Below are 26380 nucleotides of genomic sequence, written 5' to 3' on the forward strand. Positions count from 1 at the left end.
AATATTCATACAGAGCCAGAGAATATACCTGCTGAAGCTACATACACTGATAGATAGATCATATGAATCGACCGATGACCTATCCATGCCACAATCTATCCAGATATTCATGTGACATGATGTGAACGATGTGAAGTTTTAACGGTTGATACGACAAGTTATATGATTGTTAAATGATGCAGAACATGTGACAAGCGCTGTAGACTTCCTTTGTCTCTGCTACATTTTTGTCCAAAGATATCAGAAAGTTATATGCGTCGTTCCTTTTGTAAAATTTTGTAGACCATTTTTAAATAAATGATCTAAGTTTTTTTTCTCATGTGTTTCGAATGACTGTCTTGAAGGTACACTTAAGCCAGAAAAAAATAATTTAGTTTTACTCACCTGGGGCTTCTACCAGCCCCCTGCAGCAGTCCTGTGCCCTTGCAGCCACTCACTAATCCTCTGGTCCCCCGCTGCCAGTTTCGTCTTTGCCGACAGGCTCGTCAGGACTGGCCACGCCTAGCTTTTTCCGCATTCCCGACTGTAATTAGCGGACCGCAAAGCGTACAAAAATACGCGTTGCCGCATTACGAACGCATAGATATGCGGCAACGCGTATATTTTTGTACGCGTTGCGGCCCGCAATAGCGCTAATTGCAGTCGGAAATGCGGGAAAAGTTACGCGTGGCCAGTCCTGACGGGCCTGTCGTCAAAAACGAAACTAGCTGGAAGCGGGGGACCAGAGGATTAGTGAGCGACTGTAAGGGGAACGGGACTGCTGCAGGGGGTTGGTAGAAGCCCCAGGTGAGTAAAACTCATTTTTTATTTCTGACTTAAGGTTCACTTTAATGGATCACATCGGCAGACGATCACTCCTAGTCAGCAGTGTGTACATAGCTATAAATGATCAAACAATGTGCCCGCAAAGTCTATGGCGCTTGTCGCAAGTTCTGCATTGTTTTACAATTAGATCGTTAGCCGTATCACCTGTCAACACATCCCATCGTTCACATCATGTTGCGTAGAAATCTTGAAAGGTAGATTATGAAATGATCAATCATTGGTTGAATCACACACAATCTCTCTAATGCTTTTTTAATATCTAAAATCAAAATTGCTGATGCCAGCGGTTTTTGATTTTTTTGCACGATTTTTAGCACTTCCCGGCGCTTACCTGTGCGCTGCGATTTTTTATAAAGCGCTTTTCTAAGCACTTTTGCAGAGCGCTTCAGTTTTTTCACTTCCTGACATCAGTGAGCTTTTTCACCCGGAAATGAATAAATACAATGTATTTATTCATGAAAGTGCTGGGGAAATCACAATACAATGCATTTTTTGAAGCATTTTGCGATTTCCCTATACCTTCCATTGTAGCAAAATTGCCCTAAAAATAGTACAGGCAGCGCTTTGCTGAGCAGAAAGCAGACAAAATGCGATGATATGAACTATCTAATAAGGATTCATTGCACAAAGCAGCTTTAGGGCGATTTTGAAAAAAATCGCCGTCGCTAAAAAAAAAAAAAGGTGAAAATGCCCTAGCTGTGAACAAGCCCTTAGTGTGTACTATGCCATTTTTAAGCCTCAACCCAATGACGAAGTTAAAATGTGCATTGTGAGCAAGATGGATCTAGTCCCAATACAAAAATTCTATAAAGTACATCTGTAACAAAAAACAAACAAACAAAAAAAAAAAAAACGCCTATGGGGTACTTACCTCGGGAGGGGGAAGCCTAGGGATCCTAATCAAGCTTCCCTCGTCCGCTTTAGCCTTGGGAATCCAGTGCTGGTTTCCCAGAAAATTCCCCCGGACAAGCACAGTGCGGGCACGCCAATATTTACCTTCAGGACTCGTCGGGTTTGCTCTACTGCACAGGCGCGAGTCGCCTGCGAAGTTGAGAAGACTTGAAGGGACTTGGCCATCTCCGCTGGAGCCCGATCTAAAAGCTTCTACTAAGCCTGCTCTATAGCCCAAAAGGTAAATATTGCCACAAGAAGTTCAGGGAATGTCAGCGCTGGATCCAGGAGGCTAAAGAGAACAGGGGAAGACTCAGTTGGATCCAGACGCTTCGCCCTCCTGAGGTAAGTACCCCCCTGGGGCTGTTTTTTACATTGCAGATTTCCTATAAGTTCACAGGAAACGCCTGCATATTAAAAAGACTTTCCATCATAAAAATGAGGTCTACATGTCTACATCCACCTAGATGATTAGTCCTCCTGCACAGCAATGAGGAGAAATTAAAAAAAAAACAAAAAAAAACCGACAATTTATTTGACATGAAAACAGGAAAGGTGAACATTTCTTTATTTAAAGCACTCCTGAATCAGAAAAAAAAATGAATGAAGCAACCCATGGCTAGGTTACCTCCTCCTGGGTTAGGGGCTAGGTAACCTTCTCTCCCCAGCCTCCCAGAAGTACCCTTAGTGACTATGAACAGTGCAAACGCAAGTTTCAAACTGCACATACACAGTGAAAGAAAAGGCTTGTGGACTAGCGTTTATTGTTACAGTGAACTCGCGGTTCGGAGGTTGCAGCTGCACAGTTCTGAATCGCTTGGGGAAACTTCAGATAAAGCATTTAAAGGAGTGATCCGACCGAATACTTAGAATACTGGGGAACAGAAGAGACCCTGAAGACAACGAACAGCATCAAGAGTCTATGGAGGAGGAAATGTAGTCCACCATGGGCTTCATTCATTTTTTACTTTTCTCCGATTCAGAGGTGCGTTCAGTCCCATGAGAAAAAAACCAAAGCGCTTTACCTCCCGTAGTGCTGTAGATTTCCAGGCATTTCAGGACGTATGGGAGAATCTCTGCCTGCTAGCTAAAGCAAAAGAGAACAATCCTATTAGACAGAGGAATCCATCACAGATATAATTTCCTACTCCATGCTAAAATGTTTTGACCGGTTTCGGTGACATACCGTATGTACTTGAGTATTATACTGAGATTTTTGGCTTCTGAAATGCCCCTAAAAACAAAATCTCAGTTTATACTGGACATGAAAAACAAAAGTTTGCTTTCCTAAAACAGAAAGAATTTGCGATAATTCAGGTTGGAGTGAGCTTGAGATGTCTCCCAGTGCATCACTGCTGAATATATGCAAATTAACCATTGTACCCTTAGAGGCTAAACACACTTCCAGAACCGCTGGAATGCAATGATGTGTCAGCTTGTTAATTTGTACAGAGCCATAATAATCCAACATGCATACAGACTGTTTCGGATTGTTTGATCCTCATCAGTGCATGGCATGGATTAATTTGGCTCTATGGAGTAGGCCTTGTAAATCCGAGAGGTACAGACTAACCAGCAATCAATATTTGGTCCCAATATTTGGCCCTATAGATAACTAGCTCCCAGCTCTAATGGGTGCCTTTGCTATGTACAGAAGAGGTTATATAGTTACACCCAAGGTATTGTGGGAACGTATTCTTACAGGTTGCCAGCAAGAGACAGGAGGAGCTGCTCTTCACCGGAGTTCTGGGCATGTGCAAAAAAAAAAAAAAAAAAAAAAAAAAAAAAAAAAATGCATTGCTCAGTCATTTTACTTGATGCTGAATATTTCACCAACCAGGCCTCCTACAAACCCAAAATCTGGAGGGTAGGTAGGTAGGTAGAGTGGTTAATTTGCTATGGGTATGATTTTTTTTGTCTTATATTTAATTTCAACCCTCTTAAAGGTAAATTTAAACAAAATGGCAAAATATTAGGTTATGTCGTTAAAACCCTTCCTACCAGATATATTTTATGAGTAGCAGGGTATCTTCAAACTGGATTGTGTGTACAACTGAACCCTTCACATACATTTTCTACTGCTTTCCTAGAAATGGAATTGAAGACAAGTGATAAAAACTGCAATTGTCACAATTAGATTATTCCACATTCAGGTTTCGTCTTACCTCTGGCTCAAGGTATCTGGGGAAGAGGGATGTAGTGAGGTATTTGTATAATGTTCTCATGTCTTCTTGTTCTAGACCACTCCTGCAAGAGAAGATACAACAACATAAGGTGCCCATACACTCGTCAGATTGGCAGCAGATAGATAAGAAATGCATCTGATGATCTATCTGATGCGTTTTTAGAACATTTTTTACCAGGATAGAGTTCCAATAGATTTCAGTTTGAAATCTATTGAAATGCGATCTGATGGCATTTTTTTTGCCATCAGATTTCCATTAAGGCCAATGCAAACTGATAAGCAATCTCATCAGATCGACCTAAATTTTCCACCCTGCCAGTTCGATGGAAATCCATCGAAATCGGCCATCGATCGGTCGATTGGGCAACCGATTTGCATTCGATCGATCGACTGATCGGCCAGAAAATCGGCTGAGTGTATGGGCCCCTTTAGATCCGTAAGACAAAACTGCTGAAGAACTGCAGGTAATACCTTTAATGACTATCTGTGCATCGTTTCTTGTAAGCTATCAAACCGTTAATTTTCTTCTTCAGGCATTATACAGAACTGGATCAAAACCATTTTGTCAGCTTGCAATAAACTATACACAGTTGGTCATTAAAAGGTAATACCTGAATCAACGCCTGTTGGTTTGATGTTTTGCATATCTGCTTCACAACTAACACCGGACCATGCTTCACTTGCTGCAGAGCTGCAAGTCTCAGCACGGCCTTACAACTGCTCTTACACACTCACACGAACAACTGTGGAACATAGCGGGGGTAAGAGGCGCCAAAGTGTAATAAAATACACTAAAAGCAAAAAGTGGCTTGCCTTGGTAAATACGCAAATTTTGCATAGGAAATTTTTTATTAGCAGTTATGGCAACGTCAGACCAAAATTCAAGGCAGCATCAAATATTTAGTTGAGCACTCAGGTGCTCAAAAACAACTCAAGTTTTTACTTAATGCTCAATGCTCGGCTAAAGATTTGATGCTGGCACTGAATTTTGGACTGAAGTTATGTTACTTTACCCTCCATTGGAGGCAAGCCATTGGCCAGCTCCCTGCACTGACACTGACCACCATCCCATTTTTAAGAGAGAGACCAAAAAGTACAGAGAAGTACACGTATGGAGATGGCCATTCTCCAAAAGCCTTATTGGTTGGTTGCCCATCCTAGCAACCTCATTTTGTAAATACCCCCCCTCTTCTATCTGACTCCTTTATCTGAACATACTGCACCACCGGGGCTTCTATTATCTCTGTGTTTTTTGTTTTCAAGATTCTCTCCTTGAAACTTTCAAGTTGAACCGTGGGATGAAAATGATTTTGGATTGGAACTACTGATATTTAGGGCTACCCACAGTGATTTTTGAACTGCTTGCAGTTACGGTAAGTTTTAAAATAGAACTCCCGCAAAAGTTCAAACTGCTCAACCTTCAAAAATGAACTAATATCCCCATGACTGAAAAAGATTAAAAAAAAGTGCTTGCCTCTCATTTGGAAAATGACAGGTGCTCTTAAAAAAAAAAGCCAAGAACATAATCAGTAGCAAAAGCAAATTCTTAGAGGATGTCAGGTTTATTAGTTATTCTAAAGCTGCCTCTCAAACAAGGCAAACGACTTGCAAGTGTATTTATATCTCAATACAACATGTAAATGAGACATACTATAGCATGTGCTGTAATGTGAGCAGGAGATCTACCATCTGACACTGGAGAAGGACAGAGTCACAGTGCCGAGTGTTAACAGGGAATGGCAGCATGAAGAGGCCGGCGATGACAGCTGTGACAGACAGGGACACAAGGACTGCTTTCCCTTAGATTTCCCACTCACACAGAAAAGAAGAATGACAAGGATATTTTACATTGCACTGTGGACTAAACAGAGACTTTTATATATAAACACTGATGAATGCAGGAGATGGACTTCTGTGCAGGAACTAGAGATGATGCTGGGCCTCAGATCAGGATTTCTGTCACTCACACATAAGTTAAAGGAAGCAAATGTATGTCATGCCTGAGACCACTAAAGAACTCACTATGGGCTGTATTTATCTAATGGAAGCCCATCAAGGTTGTCCAAACATGATGACATTTTCCTGTTTCAGATTTGATTGACTTCTTCCAATTGAGATTTGAATTACCACAGTTAGCTTTAAATATTTATATTTAAAGATAACCTAAAGCGAGGCTTCAATATTTAATTTCCTTTTAAAGGACCACTCCAGTGAAAAAAGTAAACAGTTAAAATCTGACAGAACCGACAAGTTTTGGACTAGTCCATCTCCTCATGGTTTTCTTCGTTTTGTAAAGTACTTCCTGAGCGGCAGTTTAGCTGCCAAAATAGTAAGATACCGGCCAGCCTCCCCACTCCCTTGCACACTATTTTGTCAGTTAGACTTACAAACTGCCAATCAGGAAATGCTGTTGAAAACAAAGAAAACCCTGAATATCCCCCATGAGGCGATGGACTAGTCCAAAACCTGTCAGTTCTGTTTGCTTACTTTTTTCACTGGAATGGTCCTTCAAGCAATACCAGGTACCTGGCTATCCTGCTGATCTCTTTGGCTGCAGTAGAGTCTGAACCAGCCACCTGAAACAAGAATGCAGCTAATCCAGTCATATTTCAGTCAGTCAGAGCACCTGATCTGCATGCTTGTTCAGGGTCTATGGCTAAAAGTACTACAGGCAGAGGATCAGGAGGACAGCCAGGTGATATAAGGAAATAAATATGGCAGTTTCTATATCCCTCTCGCTTTAGGTTACCTTTGGCCAATGGGCTCTCTTCTACTTAACTAGAGCAAAAAGACACACTTAATCGTTGCAATTTACTACAGTATAATGGAAGAATAAGGTTGATACCAATAAAGTTTGTCACGATGAGCAACAGAGGGGAAAATTAAAAAAAAAAAATAATTCATACTGTTTGTAATGCATCAGAAGTAGATTTTAACTTAGGTCAAGATAACGCAGACTCTAGGATGAATTAAATTGAAGTATCTCTTGGATCATCAGCTAAAGTTTCTAACCACAATTCCCCACCTTTATAATTTGCTTCAACAGATTTCTAACAGCAGCATTTTTAGTTCCTATGAAGACTCCATGGTACTAGTTTAAAGGGACTCCGAGCACCTCTCATGGGCATGCCTTTAAGACTCCAACCAGTACTGCAAAGTACTTAAAGATGCATACCTTTCTGTAGCTTGTGCTCTCATCTTTTATTTGATGCTTGAATAGACGTTCTACACCAAATAGGTTTCGTTATATTTCAATTTAAAAATCGCGGCTGCCATCTTGGCTATATTATAACTTCCGGGTCACGGATCCCGGAGCCAGGGGCGGACAAAGGACAGCATGAAACTTATCGGGAGTCAGCCTGAGGTGTATGGGCAGCCAACAGATCTCACGCTAATCAGATTCGATAAGAGAAGAAGTTTATCTCTTGGTCCAATCTGCCCATCATCGCTAGATGTATGGGTATCGCAATACTGGGATGTATAGTCTGGCATCTATTCTTTCTACTTTGAGCATCACATGGTCACACCCAAATGGCCTGTCCAATATCAGAATGGAGAAAGAACATGAAGCAAGCTGTGAGTAATGGCAAGCATACGTCCCATGAGACAGGTTTTCAATTCAGCACTTTGCTTCTGTAGGCTGCTTATATTCATTTATAATCCTAACTGCAAACAGAACGTACCCTTACTTTGGGGCTTAGCAGGGGTACAATTACTAAAATGTTCTTATTAACCTTTAAGTCAATGTCATTTTAAGGAGTTCTTTAATGTAAAGTAGTAAAAAAATAAAGTTTAATAATAATAATAATAATAATAATCCTGCTATTGGTACTTCCTTTGAATTTCCCACAAGAACAGTCAGGGGACAGTGACCTGTTCCTCTGGATCTCTGAAGAGGAATGCTGGGAATACATGTATACACTTTGGATTTTTGGTGGACATGATCAGAGATAAAGGCACCCTAGTGATGATGGTCAGATTCGACCAAGAGAAATCTCTCTTTGGTCAAATCTGATTAGAGAGAGACCTGCTGGCTGCCTATACACCACAGGCTGATTCCTGATTTCAGCATTAAATCCGTTGGGAATCGGCCTTGTGCACCATATCTGTTGCTGCCCCCCCCAATGGAAATGTACCTCACTGCTTATGCATTATATGATACTTTACCTGTCTGCTGTTGCCCGCCTCAGTGCCCATCCATATTTTGCATTGCTGACCCACGTGGCTACCCGCCATTGGCATTGTGGGGCGCGCATGTGACATCACGTACGCGTCATGTGTTATACGCCGGCAGCAAGTGGGGTGCGGTAGCTGTCGCCACGGCGGGTGACAGCAGACAAGCAAAGTATAAATGCATGGGCAGGGGGACAGCGCTAGGGGTTCCATCGCTTGTCCCGATATTGCACGCCGTTCCACCGTGCACCAGTTGGACCACGTCGGCCTGAGATTTCCCAACATGTCCGATAAATACATTTAAATTGGCATGCTGGTGGCGGTACGGATTTGCATCCAATTCGATATTATCGATATGGATGGTCGATCCGCCGCGAAATCGATAGACGTATGGCCACCTTAACTGTGCTAGCTGATGAAAATCAAGACACAGCCGTTACTCGCTGAATACACAGTAGCTCCAGGAGAAAATCCCTGCTTATTTTAACTGCTTGTGTCAGACGCCTCAGAGGCAAGTATTTAGCATTGTGACAGACTCTCTTTACACAACGTCTGAAAGGGTGAAATTTGACAAGGTTGTCTTGGCGCTCTGCAGACAAGAGACAGTCCTCTGGGCCAATAAGCTGTGAGCCTATCTTGTTCCCTTCTTTCACACAACTTTACACCACGTCCGTAAATTATTACTGCAATTCCTCCCTTTGCAGAAATGAGACACATGACCTGAGAAGATGAACTGGCTAAAGTAACAGGCTGTTATTTTTGTACTCCTGAGACACCTGTAGTGTTACATGCTGACCCATGTGGCTGGGACTACCCACTGTGCAATGGCACCAAGCATAGACACTGTGGCATTAGCTCTACAAGTACTGCAGCGTTAGCAAACTGCTCCCCCTACTGGCTGTGATACAATGTCTGTCACCATCCATTCACCTACAGAAAGAGTAATTACCATACTTTGACTTTGCTTTCAGTATAGCTATATGTACATAAAAAAAAAAAAAAAAAAGATTAATTAAAAAAAAAAAAAAGATTAAAAAAAAAAAAAAAAAAAACAACAACCACATGTATAAAGTGTCGTTGCAATTTAAAAATTCCAGTCAAATAATTATTGCCACTTTAAGAATGTAAAAGAAAAAAAAATATCTACAGTATTAATAATCTAGGACAGCCTTTCAAAACCTTTTTACCCTGGAAGAACCCTGAAAATAATTTTTCGATCTCAAGGAACACCTGCATTTATTTTGCAGGCAGCATGGTAGGTGAGGTTGCTTATTTTACTCTCCCCTATTACAGTGACCGTCTTTAGGCTCCCTGCACACTGCAAATCCGTTTTCTGATTCAGTTTCCGTTTCCGATTTTCCCTGAATACATTCAACAGAAAAACGGATCAAAAAACGCAGCATGCAGTAAAGATTAAAAATCTGAATCGGAGATAAAAAAAACAATTAAAAAGCGGAATCGGAATCCTGAAATGCATGCAGGTGTACAAGAGGCCTTAGGCCTCTTGCACACTGCATGAATTTCCGATTCCGCTTTTTACCTCCAATTCCGATTTTTAATCTTTACTGCATGCTGCGTTTTTTGATCCGTTTTTCTGTTGAATGTATTCAGGGAAAATCAGAATTGAAAATCGGAATCGGAAAACGGATTTGCAGTGTGCAGGGAGCCTTATACTGTCTCCTTGTCCTAGTGCTTTTTATTAATATGCTCATTATTATTCTGACTCACAATTTAGTTGGGGGTTTTTTGCTTTGTTTTTTTTACAGTCCCCCGATTATAATTTGCTCTATTATACTTCCCCCCCCCCCCCCGATGGGGGAAAATGCCAAGGAACCCCTGCAGCGTACTCCAGGGACCCTAACTATTTAAGGGAGGAGAAGCTTGGCACTAGACACGGCAGGTGGACTGGAACCACTGGTGCTAGGGATCACGTGCTGCTCACAGTGTAATGACAATGTTTCAGGAGAGGAAAAAGAGAGGCACTGTGCCCTTAAACACACCTTTATTTGGTTCCAATGGACATCACATACAGCAGCGTACAGTGGGGGTTAGGGGGAGGCCTGACAGCCGTTTCGCGTGCTAACGCGTCGTTAGTGCCTCTGATGACGCGTTAGCACGCGAAACGGCTGTCAGGCCTCACCTAACCCCCACTGTACGCTGCTGTATGTGATGTCCATTGGAACCAAATAAAGGTGTGTTTAAGGGCACAGTGCCTCTCTTTTTCCTCTCCTGAAACAAAATACTCCAGGAACCCTGGTTGAGAAAGCCTGATCTTATGCTGGGAATACACGGCTGGATTCTGAGCTGATAAGATGGTTCGATAGATAAACTTCCGACGTGTCCGATTACCGTTCGATTGCTTTGCCGCTCGATTTCTCATTGAAGTGAATTGAAAAAAAAAATAAATAAATAAAAACAAGCGGAGGGTAAGAGAATCGAGCGGGCAAAACGATCGGGCGCAGAATTGTGCACCAGAATCTACCCGTGTATTCCCATCAGAAGACCACATGCCTCTGATTGCAGCTTTCTATGATAAATTACATTTGTGTACAGATTCTCCATTAGGGCCGATTTTCACTGTACCCAGACGAATCCGCATTGAAAAATGCGAATTTGCATGCGTTTGCAGGAGTTTTTTTCATGCGAATTTATATGTGTAAGCAAAGGCAAAGTGGGGAGCCAGAGTATGCATAAACAAAGATGATTCCGACACACCTCTCCTCCCAATTTCCAGGAGGCAACAAGGCTGCAGAACAACAGAATACAGCTCACCTTTCTGCAGAGATCACTCGAAAAGCCACCACCAGCAATTCATTTTAAGCTCAACATGACCAATAGATTGTCTTGGAGGGCAGAGCCAAATCTGATCACTGCAAAAGAATTCATCTCCGAGCATAAAAGCAGAAGAGGCAAAGAAGTGGCGGACTTTGTTTATTTTTCACTATAATGTCTAGTGCACTGAGTAGAGCCATTTTGAGATGGAATGATTGTTTTTGAGAAAAGCAATAAGGATCTCACCCACTCTGCCCCCCCCCCCCCCCAAAAAAAAAAAAAACTGCACAAGGTTACAATTCTAGAACACATGTAGGAACGAGCCCACTTCGGTATGACACTTGGCGCAGTATGGATTTTTAACTGGGTCAATCAATGCCGTTCAATACACACTATGTAACAGCTTAATAAATGGACCTGAACTCTTGCACAGGACATAAGGAAAACAGAGGGAAATACACCCTGTATGTATTTAGAGAGTTTAACCTGTCTAATTCCGCCTCATCTGTGACTAATCACAACTTTAATTTGATTTATCGGCTTTGTCAGCTGGCTGCCTCTGCAGAGCAGCTAACTTGTAAACACAGGATGTTAACCCCATGTCTGCTTCCATAAAAGCCGGAAGTAGACACTGCAGATTTATTGCAGGATGTGTCAGCTTTAACAAAGAAATATTTTTCTTTAAACGTTATTATGCTGTTGCTGATCTTATAGAGCAGAGAGGAAGTTCCGAGTTCAGGTCCGCTTCAATAAAGGGGAGAGAGCCTCAGAGACTGGAAAAAAAACAAACGGCCGCAGCAATCGTACCCCTGCGGTGGCATGTCCCCTAAGGGACAAAAGATAAAAAAAGGAGGTGAGTGGTTAAACAATACCAGTTGCCTGGAAGCCCTGTTGGTCTGTTTGGCTGCAGAAGTGTCTCAATAACTCCAGAAACAAGCATGCAGCTAATGTCAGATCTGACAATGTCAGAAACACCTGATCTGCTGCATGCTTGTTCAGGGTCTATGGCTGAAAGTATTAGAGGCACCGGGTCAGCAGGGCTTCCAGGCAACTGGTATTACTTAAAAGGAAATAAACATGGCAGCCTCCATATACTTCTCTCTTCTGTTGTCCTTTGAGCAATGAATGGCTCTCCTGCTGATCCTCTTCCTCTAATACTTTTAGCCATAGACCCTGAACAAGCATGCAGCAGATCAGGTGTTTGACATTGTCAGATTTGACAAGATTAGCTGCATGCTTGTTTCAGGTGTGTGGTTCAGATACTACTGATGCTGAAATGATCAGCAGAACTGCCAGGCAACTGGTATTGAGCCTGCGTGAGAGCCCTTGTCAATCCCGTCCACGTGGTCTGGAGTGTACTGCACAGGCACAGTAGTTCTGCACCTGCGCAGAACACTGCAGACCACATGGACGGTATTGACAGCAGCTCTCGCGCAGGCACAGAAGATCCCGACCTGGCGAGGTCCTCATCGCAAATGTAGGGGATTCTGGGACACCAGAGCCGAGGCGAGGGGCAGATCAGCTGCTAAGGGCTGGAGGAAGTCCCAGGTAAGTAGATTTTTTTTCCTTTACATAATATCAGTTGCCTGGCTGTCCTGCATCTCTCTTTGGTGGAGGGTCTGTGGCTAAAAAAAGTTTTACAGGCAGAGGATCAGCAGGACAGACAGGCAATGTGCAATGCTGTACAGGATATACATTTGTCATCCTCCATATCCCTCTCATTTGAGGTTCCCTTTTATGATGCAAAACAAGTGAAGTCCGATAATATAATTTAGGTGACTGACAGACTTACCAGATCAGCTGATCATTGTATAGGAATGCTGTATACTTCACAAGGCTGAGACTCTCTTCCACCCTATTAATGAATGACTGGATTTTCAAGTAAGTCATCTTATCTAACGGAAAAAAGCTGATGCCATCAAACACATCTAGAAGGTCACAGGACTGCAAATGTAGGGTCTGTAAATACTGAGGAAAGAAGAAAACAGACAGCAGTCACCAGTGTTTGTTCTGCAGGCCCCTTTACTCACTCAGGCATTAGAGCTTCATCCATTCATTGGTGTTTGAAGTAGAGGTCAAGCAAACACTTATACACAGTTCAGATATTGCTAACCAGGTGGGGGTAGTGAGGTAAACAGAGGCGGACTGACGTCAGACGCCATCTTTATCCTCTAACAAAAAATGCCACTTGCTTTGCTATTATGCTGACATTTTGGCTTTGTTAGTTTTTGAATCATACCTACAAGATGAAGCCAGAGCACACAGGTTATACTTGTTCTGGTCAGTCATTCAGAATGCAATAGAAGGTACAAGAGCCAGGCAAGCAGCATTTTCTAACAGAAGTGAATAACAACCTCAATATAACTCTCTCATTAGGTTTCCTCTAAGCTCCTGTTCAGTCGTACTCCCCTTTTTTTTAATGCATTTAAAAAGTGTACCCGAGGTGAGAGTGATATGGAGGGTGCCATATTTATTTCCTTTTAAATACTAGTTGCCTGGCAGCCCTTCTGATCTATTTGGCTGCAGTAGTGAACTGAATTACACCAGAAACAAGCATGCAGCTAATCTTGTCAGTTCTGAAAATACTGTCAGAAACCCCGACCTGCTGCATGCTTGTTCAGGGTCTATGATTGAAAGCATTAGAGGCAGAGGCCCAGTAGGGCGCCCAGGCTACTGGTATTGCTTAAAGGGAAATAAATATGGCAGCCTCCATATTATTCTCACCTCGGGGTTCCCTTTAACTATTCCCCCATAGCCCTTGTATTTAACCCTTCTTATGGTGCCCATACACGGTACAATTAAAATGTTCTATTTTCCCATTTATTCAACCAAAACAGAGAAAACCGAAAAGTAATTTTTTGGCTCAAGAAAAAAATAAACGATTACCGTATTTTTTGGACCATAAGACACACTTTTTCTCCCCCAAAAGTTGGGGCTGAAAGTCAGTGCGTCTTATGGTGCGAATGTACAGCCAGATGTCCCTCTACAAACAACTGCAGAGCGCAGCAGCAGCTCTTAACCATGAAGTCTTTCATCTCTGGATGTGGCTAACGTACAGTAAGCATTTCACAGTGCTGCTGACCATGCTGCTCTGCACCCCGCGTCTCGTCTGCACAAACCAAAGAGCAGAGTACACACAGAAGTCGCTAAGCCTTCCGATCCTGCCTGCCCACGTGAAAGGATACAGTATACGTGAATTTGAGCCTTCCGAGCACGCAGCCCGCCCATACGTCATCTCGTCTGTGGATCCAGCCGGAACAATCGCTGAAGCTGAGCCTTCTGAGCGCGCTGCCCGCCCATGTGCCATTTCGTCTGCGGATGCAGACAGAACTCTGAAGCTGAGCCATCCGAACGCGCTGCCCGCCCAAGTGCTGTCTCATCTGTGGATCCAGCCAGAACATCTCTGAAGCTGAGCCTTCCGAGCATGCCGCCCGCCCATGTGCCATCTCGTCTGAATGCAGACAGGACATCTCTGAAGCTGAGCCTTCTGAGCATTGCGCCCACCCACGTGGATCTAGCTGATATATAACTGCCGCTGTGCTGTCGTGCTATTAATAACCAGCCCATTGTCCTGTCCCTGCTGTGCGTGCCAAACATGCTGTTCTTCGCTGCTGGGTGGTCTGCACAAGCCCACAGGCAGACATACACACATGCATCTGTGAGGCTTACCGTAGCCGCTGAGCATTGCAATCCTGCCCGCCCATGTAAAGTCGGTGGATCCAGCTAATGCCGCTGTGTGCTAGAAGTAACAAGCCCTGCAGCCATCCCTGTTGTACACTGCTCTGCTGTTTGCCTGCTGGACTGTACACTGTATGCCAGTTGCCATCAGTCAAAGGTTATCAGTCCACTCACAGTCTGCACCCTAGCAGCCATCCCAGCCTCTATATCCCTTCCACCCATGGTCTACCTACTACACACCACTGGAACCAATTTCATCTAATAACATAACTCAAAATCAGATGCCAGATGAGGGGAGCAACACCACTAGATGCCCCTGTACCATGGACCTACCCAGGTTTAGTATTTTTTTTCCCTGATTTTACCCCTCTAAACCTAGGTGCGTCTTATGGTCAGGCACGTCTTATAGTCCAAAAAACAAGGTATTCAGTTTTTTTTCTATAAAAATCTGATCGGACATGTTGAAAAAAATCTGGGCGATTGTGAAATTGTATAGCGTATAGTAGGTTGTATAAGAAAATACTATTAGATGAACTAACTTTTTCTTCATATTCAATTGTTAGTCTCAGAATTTTGGAAAAATCTAACGTACATGTATGGTACCTCGAACACACTTTTAAAAACTATTCGACCAAGTAGAATTATCAAATGAATGTCTCTGATCAAAAAAAATAAAATAAAAAAAATAAATTGCACTGTGTACGGGCACCATTTTAAAGACACTGGGTTAGGAGAGTGGGGAAAGGTTTTTTTTTTTCTTTTTAAAAGCAGGGACATGTAGGTTAGACTCTTGAGCTGTAATGCTGGTCACTGGGGTTGGTGTCAGAAGCCTTAAATGCTTTATCGCCCACTGACAGGGTAGGAACTGTAGGTGCAGTGCTGCCTACAAAGAGTTATTCTGTCTAAGCACTAGGAGAGCTGGGTCTAATAATGTGTGCACACATGGAAAGGCTTGCTTGTGCTTACTACCCGCTTCTTCCTGACTGTAGCCTTGTACACATTCATTGATGACAGGTTGGCACTGCCTCTGCCAAGAATCTAGTGTGTGTACAGCAGCCATAGATCCCTTTTCCCGGTTGAACTCATCTGACTAAATGAATTAAAAACAGAAATACATAATCACCCGATGGAAGAATTTCTCCAGTCTGTCTTTTAGCAGTGCCACTCCAGTCTCCATAGCTTTATTAAACGTTCCATTAAATAGCTGTGCAGGAAAACAAAACATCCATGTTAAATTTGCAGCGAACAACACTGTAAAAAAAAAAAAGAAAAAAAAAAAAAAAGAAGACGAACAAAAATCATAAGTAAACAATAGGAAAAAATCACATACAAAATAGCGGACAACAATAACTGAAGTGTGATGGCAACTATATATCCCCTTACCATACAGAAAGGGGGGGTGGGGGGTAACTATGAAATACAATTTTAGGTTCAGATTTTTGGGGAAACTACATGAAATTCCAGACTCAATAATAGGGTCACAAAGTTAAAATATAAAAAACTGGCCACATCTTACAATCCAAATGTGCAAGCTAGAAGCACAAGGGAGGCTTGAACGGTGACAGCAGTTTTAACCTTTACATGAAAGTTAAAATGTACATACACTGATTATTTTGACCAAAGGTCTCCACTAAACCAGATCTTTGTCCGGAAAAATCGAAGAATTCAGAAATAGGACACAAATCATTATATATATATATATATATATATATATATATATATATATATATATATATATATATATATATATATATATATATATATATATATATATATATATATATATATATGACATCGAGAGCCCAATATAGCGTAGCATGTACTGGTATAGGTTGGTAAATGTAGAGTAGGCGCTTGGTGTAACCTAGACCCTATGCTGTACTATACTCCCCATTTTTATTGCCTAATGAAGCAGGATCAACCCTGTGAAACACGTTGCAGCATTGTATTCAGAATTCAGAGTATGTCAAATTTGTCTTCCTTGAATTTGACAGTCTGTGCGTCTGCTTCAAGGAGATAAGTCTACCACTGCCTCCGTAGCATTTTAAAACTGTGATTTTTTTATTCTTTTGGCGCCTCTGTTCGCTGTTGCCTGTCCTGCGGATCCTCTGCCTCTTATACTTTTAGAAGCAAAGAAGGGGTGTCCGCACGATATCCCTTAGATCAAGTTCCTTTATTATGGACGTATCCACACCGATTCACACATCATATAGCTGACATGTTTAGAACCAAACGGTTCTTACTCATAGCTAAAAATTCAATGACACTAGACACCATATATACCATCCTCCTGTGGAGGGGGAGGTCCCGCAAATGCAGACACTCCCCTTAATCACCACATCAAGGAAGGGATATTCACATTTCAAAGGAAAACAACTCTCTCTGATAATGTGTCCTAGAACGGTATGTCTATACTCCGTCAAGTTTCATTTAAAAATATATAGAAAAAGTTCATAAAATAAATAAAATTAATCAGTATGAGAGCAAAGAAAACAGAAGCAAAAGAGCAACTCCACACTAAGTTACCAGTGCTAGATCCCAACGGGAATTTAAACCCTTAGGAATTCTCGTTCCTAGTCTAAAAACCGGAAAGCCTCTCGGCTGGTAAGCCGTTTAGCCAAATCCCCCCCTCTTTGGGCTGGGAGGATCCTTTCCAGGCCATGAAAGGAGAAAGAGGCCATGTTGCCACCATGGACCTGGCGAAAGTGCTTCGCTACATTCGAAATGTTGGTGCTGAGCCAACCTGGGCCGCAATAATGTTCACCAATTCTGGCACGTAAAGATCTAGTAGTGCACACCACATACTGTAGGGAACACTCCGTGCACGTGATAAGATATATCACATAAGGCGTTCCACAATTGATGAATTCTTTGATGGGAAACTTGCGCCCATTTGAAGTTGATATTGCCTCCCATGCTCGCTTATGTACACTGCAATAGTGACATGTTCTCACTTCACATTTATACGAGCCAGACAGACTAAGCCAAGTTGAGGATCTAGGTCTAGACTCAAACAAACTGGGCGAGAGGGATTGGGCCAAAGTGGGTGCACGCCTGCTAGCAAAACGTACTCCCTGTTGGAGAATAACACGCAGATCCTCATCCCCCTTTAACACAGGAAGATACTTCTTCAAGATGGAAACTATCCTGTTGAATTCCACACTGTAAGTTGTAACAAATGTGAGCCTCGAATCTGTGGTATTTCTTCCTCCAATTGTTGTCAGTAGGTGATCCCTACTTTTTTGATTGGCCCTAGTTTTTCCCTTGTTAATCATCCACCCAGGATAGCCTCTATCCAGGAGTCTATTCTCTACCCTCTTAAATTCTTCCCTGAGCCACGATTCCTCCGAGCAGTTACGTCGCGCCCTGATAAATTCACCCACAGGGACCGCACAAATAGTATGCCTCGGGTGGCAACTCATGGCCCGGAGAGTGGTATTACCACTACAAGGTTTCCGAAATTTCCTAGTATGTACCCTCCCCTGGACAGGATCCCCCACTAGAGTGACATCTAAGTAGTCTATTGAACTTGCCCCCCAGTTGTGGGTGAACTGCAAATTTAAGGAATTATTGTTCAGGTCACTCAAAAAGACGGGGATATCCTCAGGGACTCCCTGCCAAACCAATAGTAGGTCGTCGATATACCTCCCGTACCACGCAACACTCCCCAGACGGCGACTCCCACCCCCAAAGATGTGGCACTCCTCCCACCACCCCATACAGAGGTTGGCCAAAGATGGAGAACACTTGGCCACGATGGAGGCGCCACACCTCTGGAGGTAGAAGCCACCATCAAACATGAAGTAATTGCGGGTCAGGAGGTACTCGACAGCCAAATATATAAAGGTCCGGAGATCCTCAGAATAAGAGGAATATTTTTCAAGATGATACTTGATAGCTTTAATGGCCAGATTGTGGGGGGGATACATGAATATAGGGCCTTCACATCGATGGTGATCCATACATAATGATTTTCCCACTTAAAGCCCTTCAAACTAGAAAGATAAATGTTTGGTGTCTCTAATGTAGCCTGGAAGACGCCTAACCAGTGGCTGTAACATCGAATCAACCCACTCACTCAGGCGCTCCCCCAGAGAGCCAATGCCAGCCACAATGGGCCTGCCCTCCGGGGGGGGCGCCCGGTTTGTGGATCTTGGGTAGGTGGTGGAAAATTGGGGTGATCGGATCGGGGACACCCAAATAGTCCATCATTCTCTGATCTAACACACCCAAACTTTGTCCAAAAGACAGCAGATCAAACAGTTCTTTCTGGAAAACGCTCATAGGGTCTGACCCCAATTTCTGATATACCGCAGAATCATTCAGTTGCCTGAGGGCCTCAGACCTGTAACTGTCACTATCCAGGACAACGACAGCACCCCCTTTGTCCGCATTACGGATAGCTATGCTAGAGTTACTCTGAACATTAGAGAGGGCCTGTCGCTCCTGGTATGACAGATTCGGTCTGTTTTTGCTCAGAGCCCCTTCCAATTCCACCAAATCTCTCTCCACTAACTCTTGAAAAGTTTCCACATGATGTGTTCGGCTAGCCAGGGGATAAAAAGACGGGTTACGAGTAAGAATCGGCTTAACATCATCTAGGGAGACTAAACCAGTGCTTTCTGTGGCCAAAGAATCTAAGGCCTAAGTCTTATACTTTTAACCGCGGACCCTGAACACACATGCAGATCAGTTGTTTTTGACATTGTCAGATCTGAAAAGATTTGCCGCATGCTTGTTTCTGGCCCACCTTTGTTACAACTTACAGTGTGGAATTCAACAGGATAGTTTCCATCTTGAAGAAGTATCTTCCTGTGTTAAAGGGGGATGAGGATCTGCGTGTTATTCTCCAACAGGGAGTACGTTTTGCTAGCAGGCGTGCACCTACTTTGGCCCAATCCCACGCGCCCAGTTTGTTTGAGTGGCGCCAGCACTGCGGGGGGTATAGCGGCGCACAGGGGGTCTTGGAGGCACACCCAGGGGCAACAGAGGCTGGTGTTAGTGTGCACAACCAGCCTCTGTGCCCCACTAACATAATTAAATCCCACCTCGGGTTCTCTTTAAAAGGAAAATATGGCAGCCTCCATATTCTTCTCACTTCAGTTCTCCTTTTAGTCATCCTCAACACAAACACATTTTGATGGCCAGAGAAAAACAAAAAAAACGAAAGAAAAGTAAAAAACAAAACGTGGCATCTAGCTGTGGAAAGTGTAATGATTGTGCTTACTTTATACATTCTGTAGCATTGCTGGAGTACTGAGGAGTACACTTTGTCCTGTAAGAAAAAAAAAATGTAACTTTTAATAATCCACTACATACTGATCGTCACCCAATGGCAGAAATATTCAAATTCTCAATGTTTCATATGTAGGAACACAATGCTTTCTACTAACCTATTGGGAGTGTATATCATGGCTGTGCTCTGTACACTTAAGGTTCTTCCCTACTTGAGCACAATCAGGAAAAAGAAGTGCCAGCGCAACACACAGCAGTTCTGGTCAATGAGCTTGCTGGGTAGTCTGTACCTCTTGGGTTTTTTCAAGTCCTACCCCATAGGCCAGGAGTCCCCAAACTTTTTTTTGGTCAAAGGCCGGGTCAACATACTTCAGACTGCTGGGGGGCCGGAACATACATGAAAGGATGTTGAAAAAGATTACATTGAATCTAGGTATTGATTCACCTCAATCATGCCCGGAGGCAGCAGCCAATTCAGTCATGCGGTGCCCAAAGAATGTCTTTGTGCATCAGACAGTGAAGCATACCCAGGTGACAACCTGCCATCCAGTTGGGACAGCAGTGTCACCCAATTGGATTGGAAGCCAGTGAATTACTGCTTACTGGCTTCTACAGTATGTGGAAGGGTGGTGCCAGCACTGCTTTTCTATATGCGGGCCGCCGATATTTAAAGGTGCATTAGGCCACATCTATAAGTTATACATTTTTGTGTTTGGGGGGGGGGGGGGGGGGGGGCAGTGAAAAAGCCTCGGGGGCCTGCATTGGGCCGTAGTTTGAGGACCACTGCCATAGAGCCCCATTAATCCATGCCATGCACTGAGGAGGATCAACTAATCCAAAACAGTCTGTAAGCATTTGGATTATTGTGGCTCTGTACAATTTACAAGCTGACACATCATTGCATTCCAGCGGTTCTGGAGGTGTGGCTAGCTTACAGGGATAATTTGCATATTCAGCAGTGATGCCTTGTGGGAGACATCATATGCTCACTCCAACCTGAATTATAGAAAATTCCTTCTGTTTTAAAGAAGGCAAACTTTGGTTTTCTTTTCAGCGATGCTAATGCGATTCCATTCATTACAATGAATAGAAAAACAGTGCATTTGCGGTAATTCATCTGCAGCCATGTGTTTCAAGCCACATATAATTTGTCAACATATACGCTGATACCAGAAGACCCGCTTACTAATGCTTTTTGATTTATCTCGGAGTCAGGATATTGTGCAGATCTCAAAATTAATCAATCGATTGTCTTGTGTTTAGATGCATCTACTGATTTCCACTCTTTGTCACCTCTACCCCTGCAGCAAGTACCCACCTTTAAATACTTTGGTGTGCAGATATATTCTGAGTCACTCTATTATTCCTCTAAAATGATGCCCTATTTGGCCTTGGCACAGAGCAACTGTAAGACTTGGTCCAAAGGACCTTTGAGTGTAGCTGGGAGAATTAAACAAGATACTGTATATTACTCATAATTCACCCATATACATCCCTCTAACCATATACTTGCAATTAAAACATGCTGTGCTGGCTCAATTCGGCCGTACTAAACTAATATCCATACTTCACCCTTGATATAGAGAGTTAGTGAGGTGCCCTATAATCCCCTCACAAAATATATCTACAGCATGCTGAAGTAAACCTGAAGAGAGCTATGGAACCCATAGAGCCTTTCTGGTCCTCTTGCTGTGGCCTCGTTCCACGAATGTCTTCCCGAAGTTATTGGTTCAGCAGGTCAAATACGCCTTTGGCCCTCCTCGGGCAGTCTTCGGAAGTGCTTGCGTCCCAGGGTACTTCCACAAGACAGACAAATCTGCACTACGTAGCCTGCCGAGGAGTCCTGAAGGCACGTAAATGCGGGACAGCGGTGGAACAAGGGCATGTAAAGAAGACCAGGAAAGCTCTATGGAGTCCAGAGCATTCTCACATGACTAAGAATGTGGATTTGATTTAATATCTCACAAAGCTCTTAGCTGAACCAGCACCTCATAAAATAAATGGGTACATCACATTGTTGATTTGCATGACACCAATTGGGAGGAGGCATTGCTGGTGGTAAAAGATCCTCTCCTTGTGTTATAGACCACTGATGAATAGGGATTTCTTCCGTAATATATGTTAGGCGGTCAGCATCCAGGCCCCCCTCCAGTCTCTCTTTGGCCTGCACTTTTGAGTATTCACATCTCATTTAGGACGGTTCCGGAGCACTTTATTTAGCTACCACAATCACTTTTGTGTCTACCTTAAATACATACACTGCACCTTATTTCACTCCTTACAGTGCAATATTCCTAATCTTTCGGATTTGTGAATTATTGAAATTCGTTTTGGTGCTCATGGTTATGATCATTGATGAACTGTGTTTTTTACCCATTTATTGAGATACAGGCACATGGTCGGGACCCGGGCACTGAGTTTACTATAAGCCAGAACCTTACCATATCTATCTATCCAGCCATCCATCCACTGTATCTAATGATTAATCCAATATTTAGTAAGTAATTTGAAAGTAATATCTTAGTAATGTATTCTTCCTAATGCAACTAACCCCCCTTTCTAGGTTTTTAGTTAAATACAGAGGAGCTTGATGGTGCTAAAATATCAATAAAAGTTCTACATTAAAATTTCTTAAAGTGGATCCGAGATGAACTTTTACTCATTGCATAATTGTGTTCCTTTCCTATTGTTTATAGGGCATTCCCCAAGCCAAATACTTTTTTGTTTTAATACTCTAATTCCCTATAAACTAAAGCCTCGCCCACAGTTTTTCAGAGAGCCTTGGCAGTAGCAAGGGCTCATGGGAGCTCAGTCTGAGCAGTAGGAGCAGAGGTATTACTAGCCAGAGATTTCAGAGGCAGAGGCGAGGAGGGAGGATTAGGTTTTCTTCACAGAAGATGCAAATACGCTTAACTGTTTGTAATGTTTACAAACAACATGGCTGCTGTCATTGTATCACAGGAAGAAATAATCAAATTCTATTGAAGAGGTTTGCAGCTAGATTTGCTGTGTAAACTATCTAGACTTTAGATAAGATATATAGACAAGTTACTTGTTATAGTTTAGTCTTTCATCTCGGATCCGCTTTAAAGCAATGGAAAGTGTACTGTACTGTAAAACACTCACCAGTATCTCATCTTCTTGATACTCTAACACTGTTTTCCCATCTTTTTGCTTCTCCACGGTTGGATTTTTCACCACCTGAAGATATGAAGGCTGAAGTCAATCATCATCCTTAAAGCACAACTATTATTTTCTATCAGTTAAGCTAACTATACCAACAGAGGGTGAGAGACTGACCCACTTTAGGGCATTTAATGTACTGCCTTCTTTTGTTGTGTAATAGGGATCATGGTTTCCCATTATTCCTGAATAGATAGTCAATAAAACTGTAAATAATTCCAGCTTGCTTATAAATTTAATGCAAATTCTACGCAGCTTTGAATTGGAATGATAAAATGATTTTGATTGGCGCAATTCCAAGCTACATAGAATTTGCATTAAATGTGTCTGCAAGCTGGAATTATTTGCACCTCATTAAAGAAAACATCTAATTTGTGAACACAGGATGTTAACCCTACGTCTGCTTCCATGAACGCAGGAAGTAGACACACTGCAGATTAATTGCAGGATTTGTATCAGCTGTAACAAAATGTTATTTCTTTAAATGTTATTATGCTGTTGCTTATCTTTTAGAGCAGAGGAAGTTCTGAGTCCAGGTCTGCTTTAAACAGTGGAGGCATGCTCGATTGTAGTGTGCGTTTCCGGGGATGGGAGTCTTTAGATTATGGAGTTACTGATTTATCAATATAAGTGAATGGTGTAGAGATTACCATGCAAGTTTATTTCCTTGCAATGGTGTCAATGTCCACCTTTTATAAAGGTCTCTCAGCAAGCATCTTGATAGGCCATAACAGTATAACCAGGTCTAGAGCATCTGTATGATGCATCTTTTTTTTTTTTTTAAACCTTGAAAAGTGAAGCCAACAACACAATAAAAAACAAGGTACCCTGAAATGGTGTGGTCTGCTGATTTTTATTTGTAGAACACCATGCCTATCAGCATGCACAGGATGCAAAAATCTTACCATAACCATCCAAAAGCCTTCCTCTGGTTCCAGAAAGAACTGCCTGTTCTTCTGGGTGTGTAATGACTGCGCTGGATTGGAAGGATTGAAGGTCCTAATAAAAACAGAATAAAAAGGAAAAGCCAATGAGAGTACATTTCACTGTTCCAGAAGAAATATTTTCATTTCAATATTTTCACTAATATGCATTGTTGCCTTTTACACATGGGGGGGGGGGGGGGGGGGTTAAGGCGACAGTTAAAACAGTGAAAGTCTCTAGAGCTTATAAAATACATAATGAGAATGTCAGTAGCTTCCGAGCTTCTAATAGGCCTGGTGCACACCAAAACCTGCTAGCAGATCCGCAAAATGCTAGCAGATTTTGAAACGTTTTTTCTTATTTTTCTGCAGCGTTTCAGCTAGCGTTTTGCGGTTTTGTCTAGCGGTTTTGGTATAGTAGATTTAATGTATTGTTACAGTAAAGCTGTTACTGAACAGCTACTGTAACAAAAAACGCCTGGCAAACCGCTCTGAAGTGCCGTTTTTTCAGAGCGGTTTGCGGTTTTCCTATACTTAACATTGAGGCAGAAACGCATCCGCAATCCAAAATCTGCAGCAGCCCGGGAGTATGCGTTTCTGCTAAACGCCTCCCACTCTGGTGTGCACCAGCCCATTGAAATACATTACCCTAGCGGATCCGCACCCGCAAGCAGATCGCAAACAGCAGCGGAAACGCTCCGGTGTGCACTAGGCCATACAGAAGATGCATCATGGCGCTTGTGTAAACTCATAACAAGGGAAAAATTATCCGCTTGAGGAAAGGCCACTGGGGATTGGTCGTCATGGCGAGCTTGTACATGTCTGGTTGAGTTTGCCCCAATCTCTCCATATATGAAATTTGTATGTTAGCATAGTATTAGACATCAATGACAGTTTGAGAAAAGGATGTCATACTCTGAAACGTCACTGTGATGTATTATGTCTGACAGAACTAAGAGTAACCACTATGTGCCAGCTATACTTTGACTGCAAACCGGTTGTGCTGCCAGGATGACCAGGCACATCCACTTAAGGTGGCCACCAACGATCCAATTTCAAGCGAAAAATCATTCGAGTGATCAGAAAATTCTGATTGGAAGTGAAATCGTTCATTACATCTTCAGCAACGCAATCATTGCGTTCTATCACAACCAACAAGAAAATCCGAATTTTGGTTTGACGAAAATCCAAATCAGATATTTTTATAATCGTTCGTAATCGATTGAGCCCATTAATGGAGATTTACAACCAATCCGATCAGAATTTCTGATCGCTCTAATGATTTTTCACTGGAAATTGGACCGTTCGTGGCCAATTTATACCCTATAAAAAGAGTGCTATTCCACAAATTGCTTCAATCTATTGCACAACATGTCGCATCTATTGTAATTCTAATTGCTTTTTGTCAAAAATTAAATTAAAATTATTGTTTGTAACCTGTGGCTCTAATAAGATATTGACAGGGTCAGACAACCAGTAACGTGTCAGCAGGGCACGGCGACTTTTGAAAATGCTTGCATTTTTCTGTCCGCAACAAAACGAAGTCAGCTATTATGCAAGTGTGTACATGTGTTACCTTGTGAACTGCACAATTGCTTCGCAGAGCCCAACGTTCTTGATCTTATCATTTTTTTCTATTTCATTTGGATGGTAAAACAAAATCTTTTTTTCTTCCTGCAGGTAAATAAAGAAACAAACATTCAGCAACAAATCTACAAACATTTGTATGTCATATAATAAAAAACACAATGTACACAGTTTCGACCAAGAGGCAGAGCGCTCTCTGATCAGAGAGAGATCTGTTGGCTGCCCATATTCCACAGTCCGAATCCCGATCGATTTCAGAATAAAATCTATTGGTAATTGGCCTTGTGACAACATATACTCTGCCTCACCACCTCGATGTAAATGAGCCCCCTTACCCATGGATTTGTACTTTACCTATCCGCTGTTGCCTGCCGCAGTGCCCATCACTATATGCTACCAGCATATAGTGACGTCACACTTCAGCCACGTGCTATACAGCGGCAGCGAGTTGGGCGCAAATGCGGAAGCAGAAGATGGATGGGCATTGTGGTGGGCAACAGCGGACAGGTAAAGCATAACTGCATGGGCAGGGGGGCACATTTACGTTTAGGAGCACAGCTTCGGGGGTTCCGTTGCATTCATCCCAATATCGCACACCGTTACCACTGTGCACCCAATCGATCATGTCAGCATGAGATTTCCCAGCATGTCTGAGCGATACATTCAACCAATTCCGGGACGAAATTGGTTAAATAGCAGATTGGGCATGCTTGTGGTGGCATCTTAAAGAGAACCCGAGGTGAGTTTGTAGAATATTATCTGCATACAGAGGCTGGATCTGCCTATACAGCCCAGCCTCTGTTGCTATCCCAAACCCCCCTAAGCTCCCCCTGCACTCTGCAATCCCTCATAAATCACATCCACGCTGCTGACAAACAGCTTGTCAGAGCTGGCTGTGTTTATCTCTATAGTGTCAGTCTGCTGCTCT

At 42.7% G+C, this 26380-nt stretch overlaps 1 protein-coding gene across 3 annotated transcripts in view; it reads right to left on the minus strand.

The window, feature by feature from the left end:
* The window catches only part of CCZ1 (CCZ1 homolog, vacuolar protein trafficking and biogenesis associated), a 72889-nt gene that overhangs the window by 28583 nt on the left and 17926 nt on the right, over positions 1-26380 (minus strand). For all 3 annotated transcript variants that reach the window (XM_068246788.1, XM_068246787.1, XM_068246789.1), the window contains exons 3-10: positions 25442-25539; positions 23848-23941; positions 22886-22960; positions 19752-19799; positions 15648-15728; positions 12639-12814; positions 3882-3963; positions 2742-2803 (exon numbers count right to left, since the gene is read on the minus strand). In XM_068246788.1, the coding sequence (XP_068102889.1) occupies positions 2742-2803; positions 3882-3963; positions 12639-12814; positions 15648-15728; positions 19752-19799; positions 22886-22960; positions 23848-23941; positions 25442-25539 (716 nt within the window). The remainder of the gene's footprint in view (positions 1-2741; positions 2804-3881; positions 3964-12638; positions 12815-15647; positions 15729-19751; positions 19800-22885; positions 22961-23847; positions 23942-25441; positions 25540-26380) is intronic.

Source organism: Hyperolius riggenbachi, chromosome 7 (genome assembly GCF_040937935.1).
Source record: "Hyperolius riggenbachi isolate aHypRig1 chromosome 7, aHypRig1.pri, whole genome shotgun sequence".
NCBI lineage: Eukaryota > Metazoa > Chordata > Amphibia > Anura > Hyperoliidae > Hyperolius > Hyperolius riggenbachi.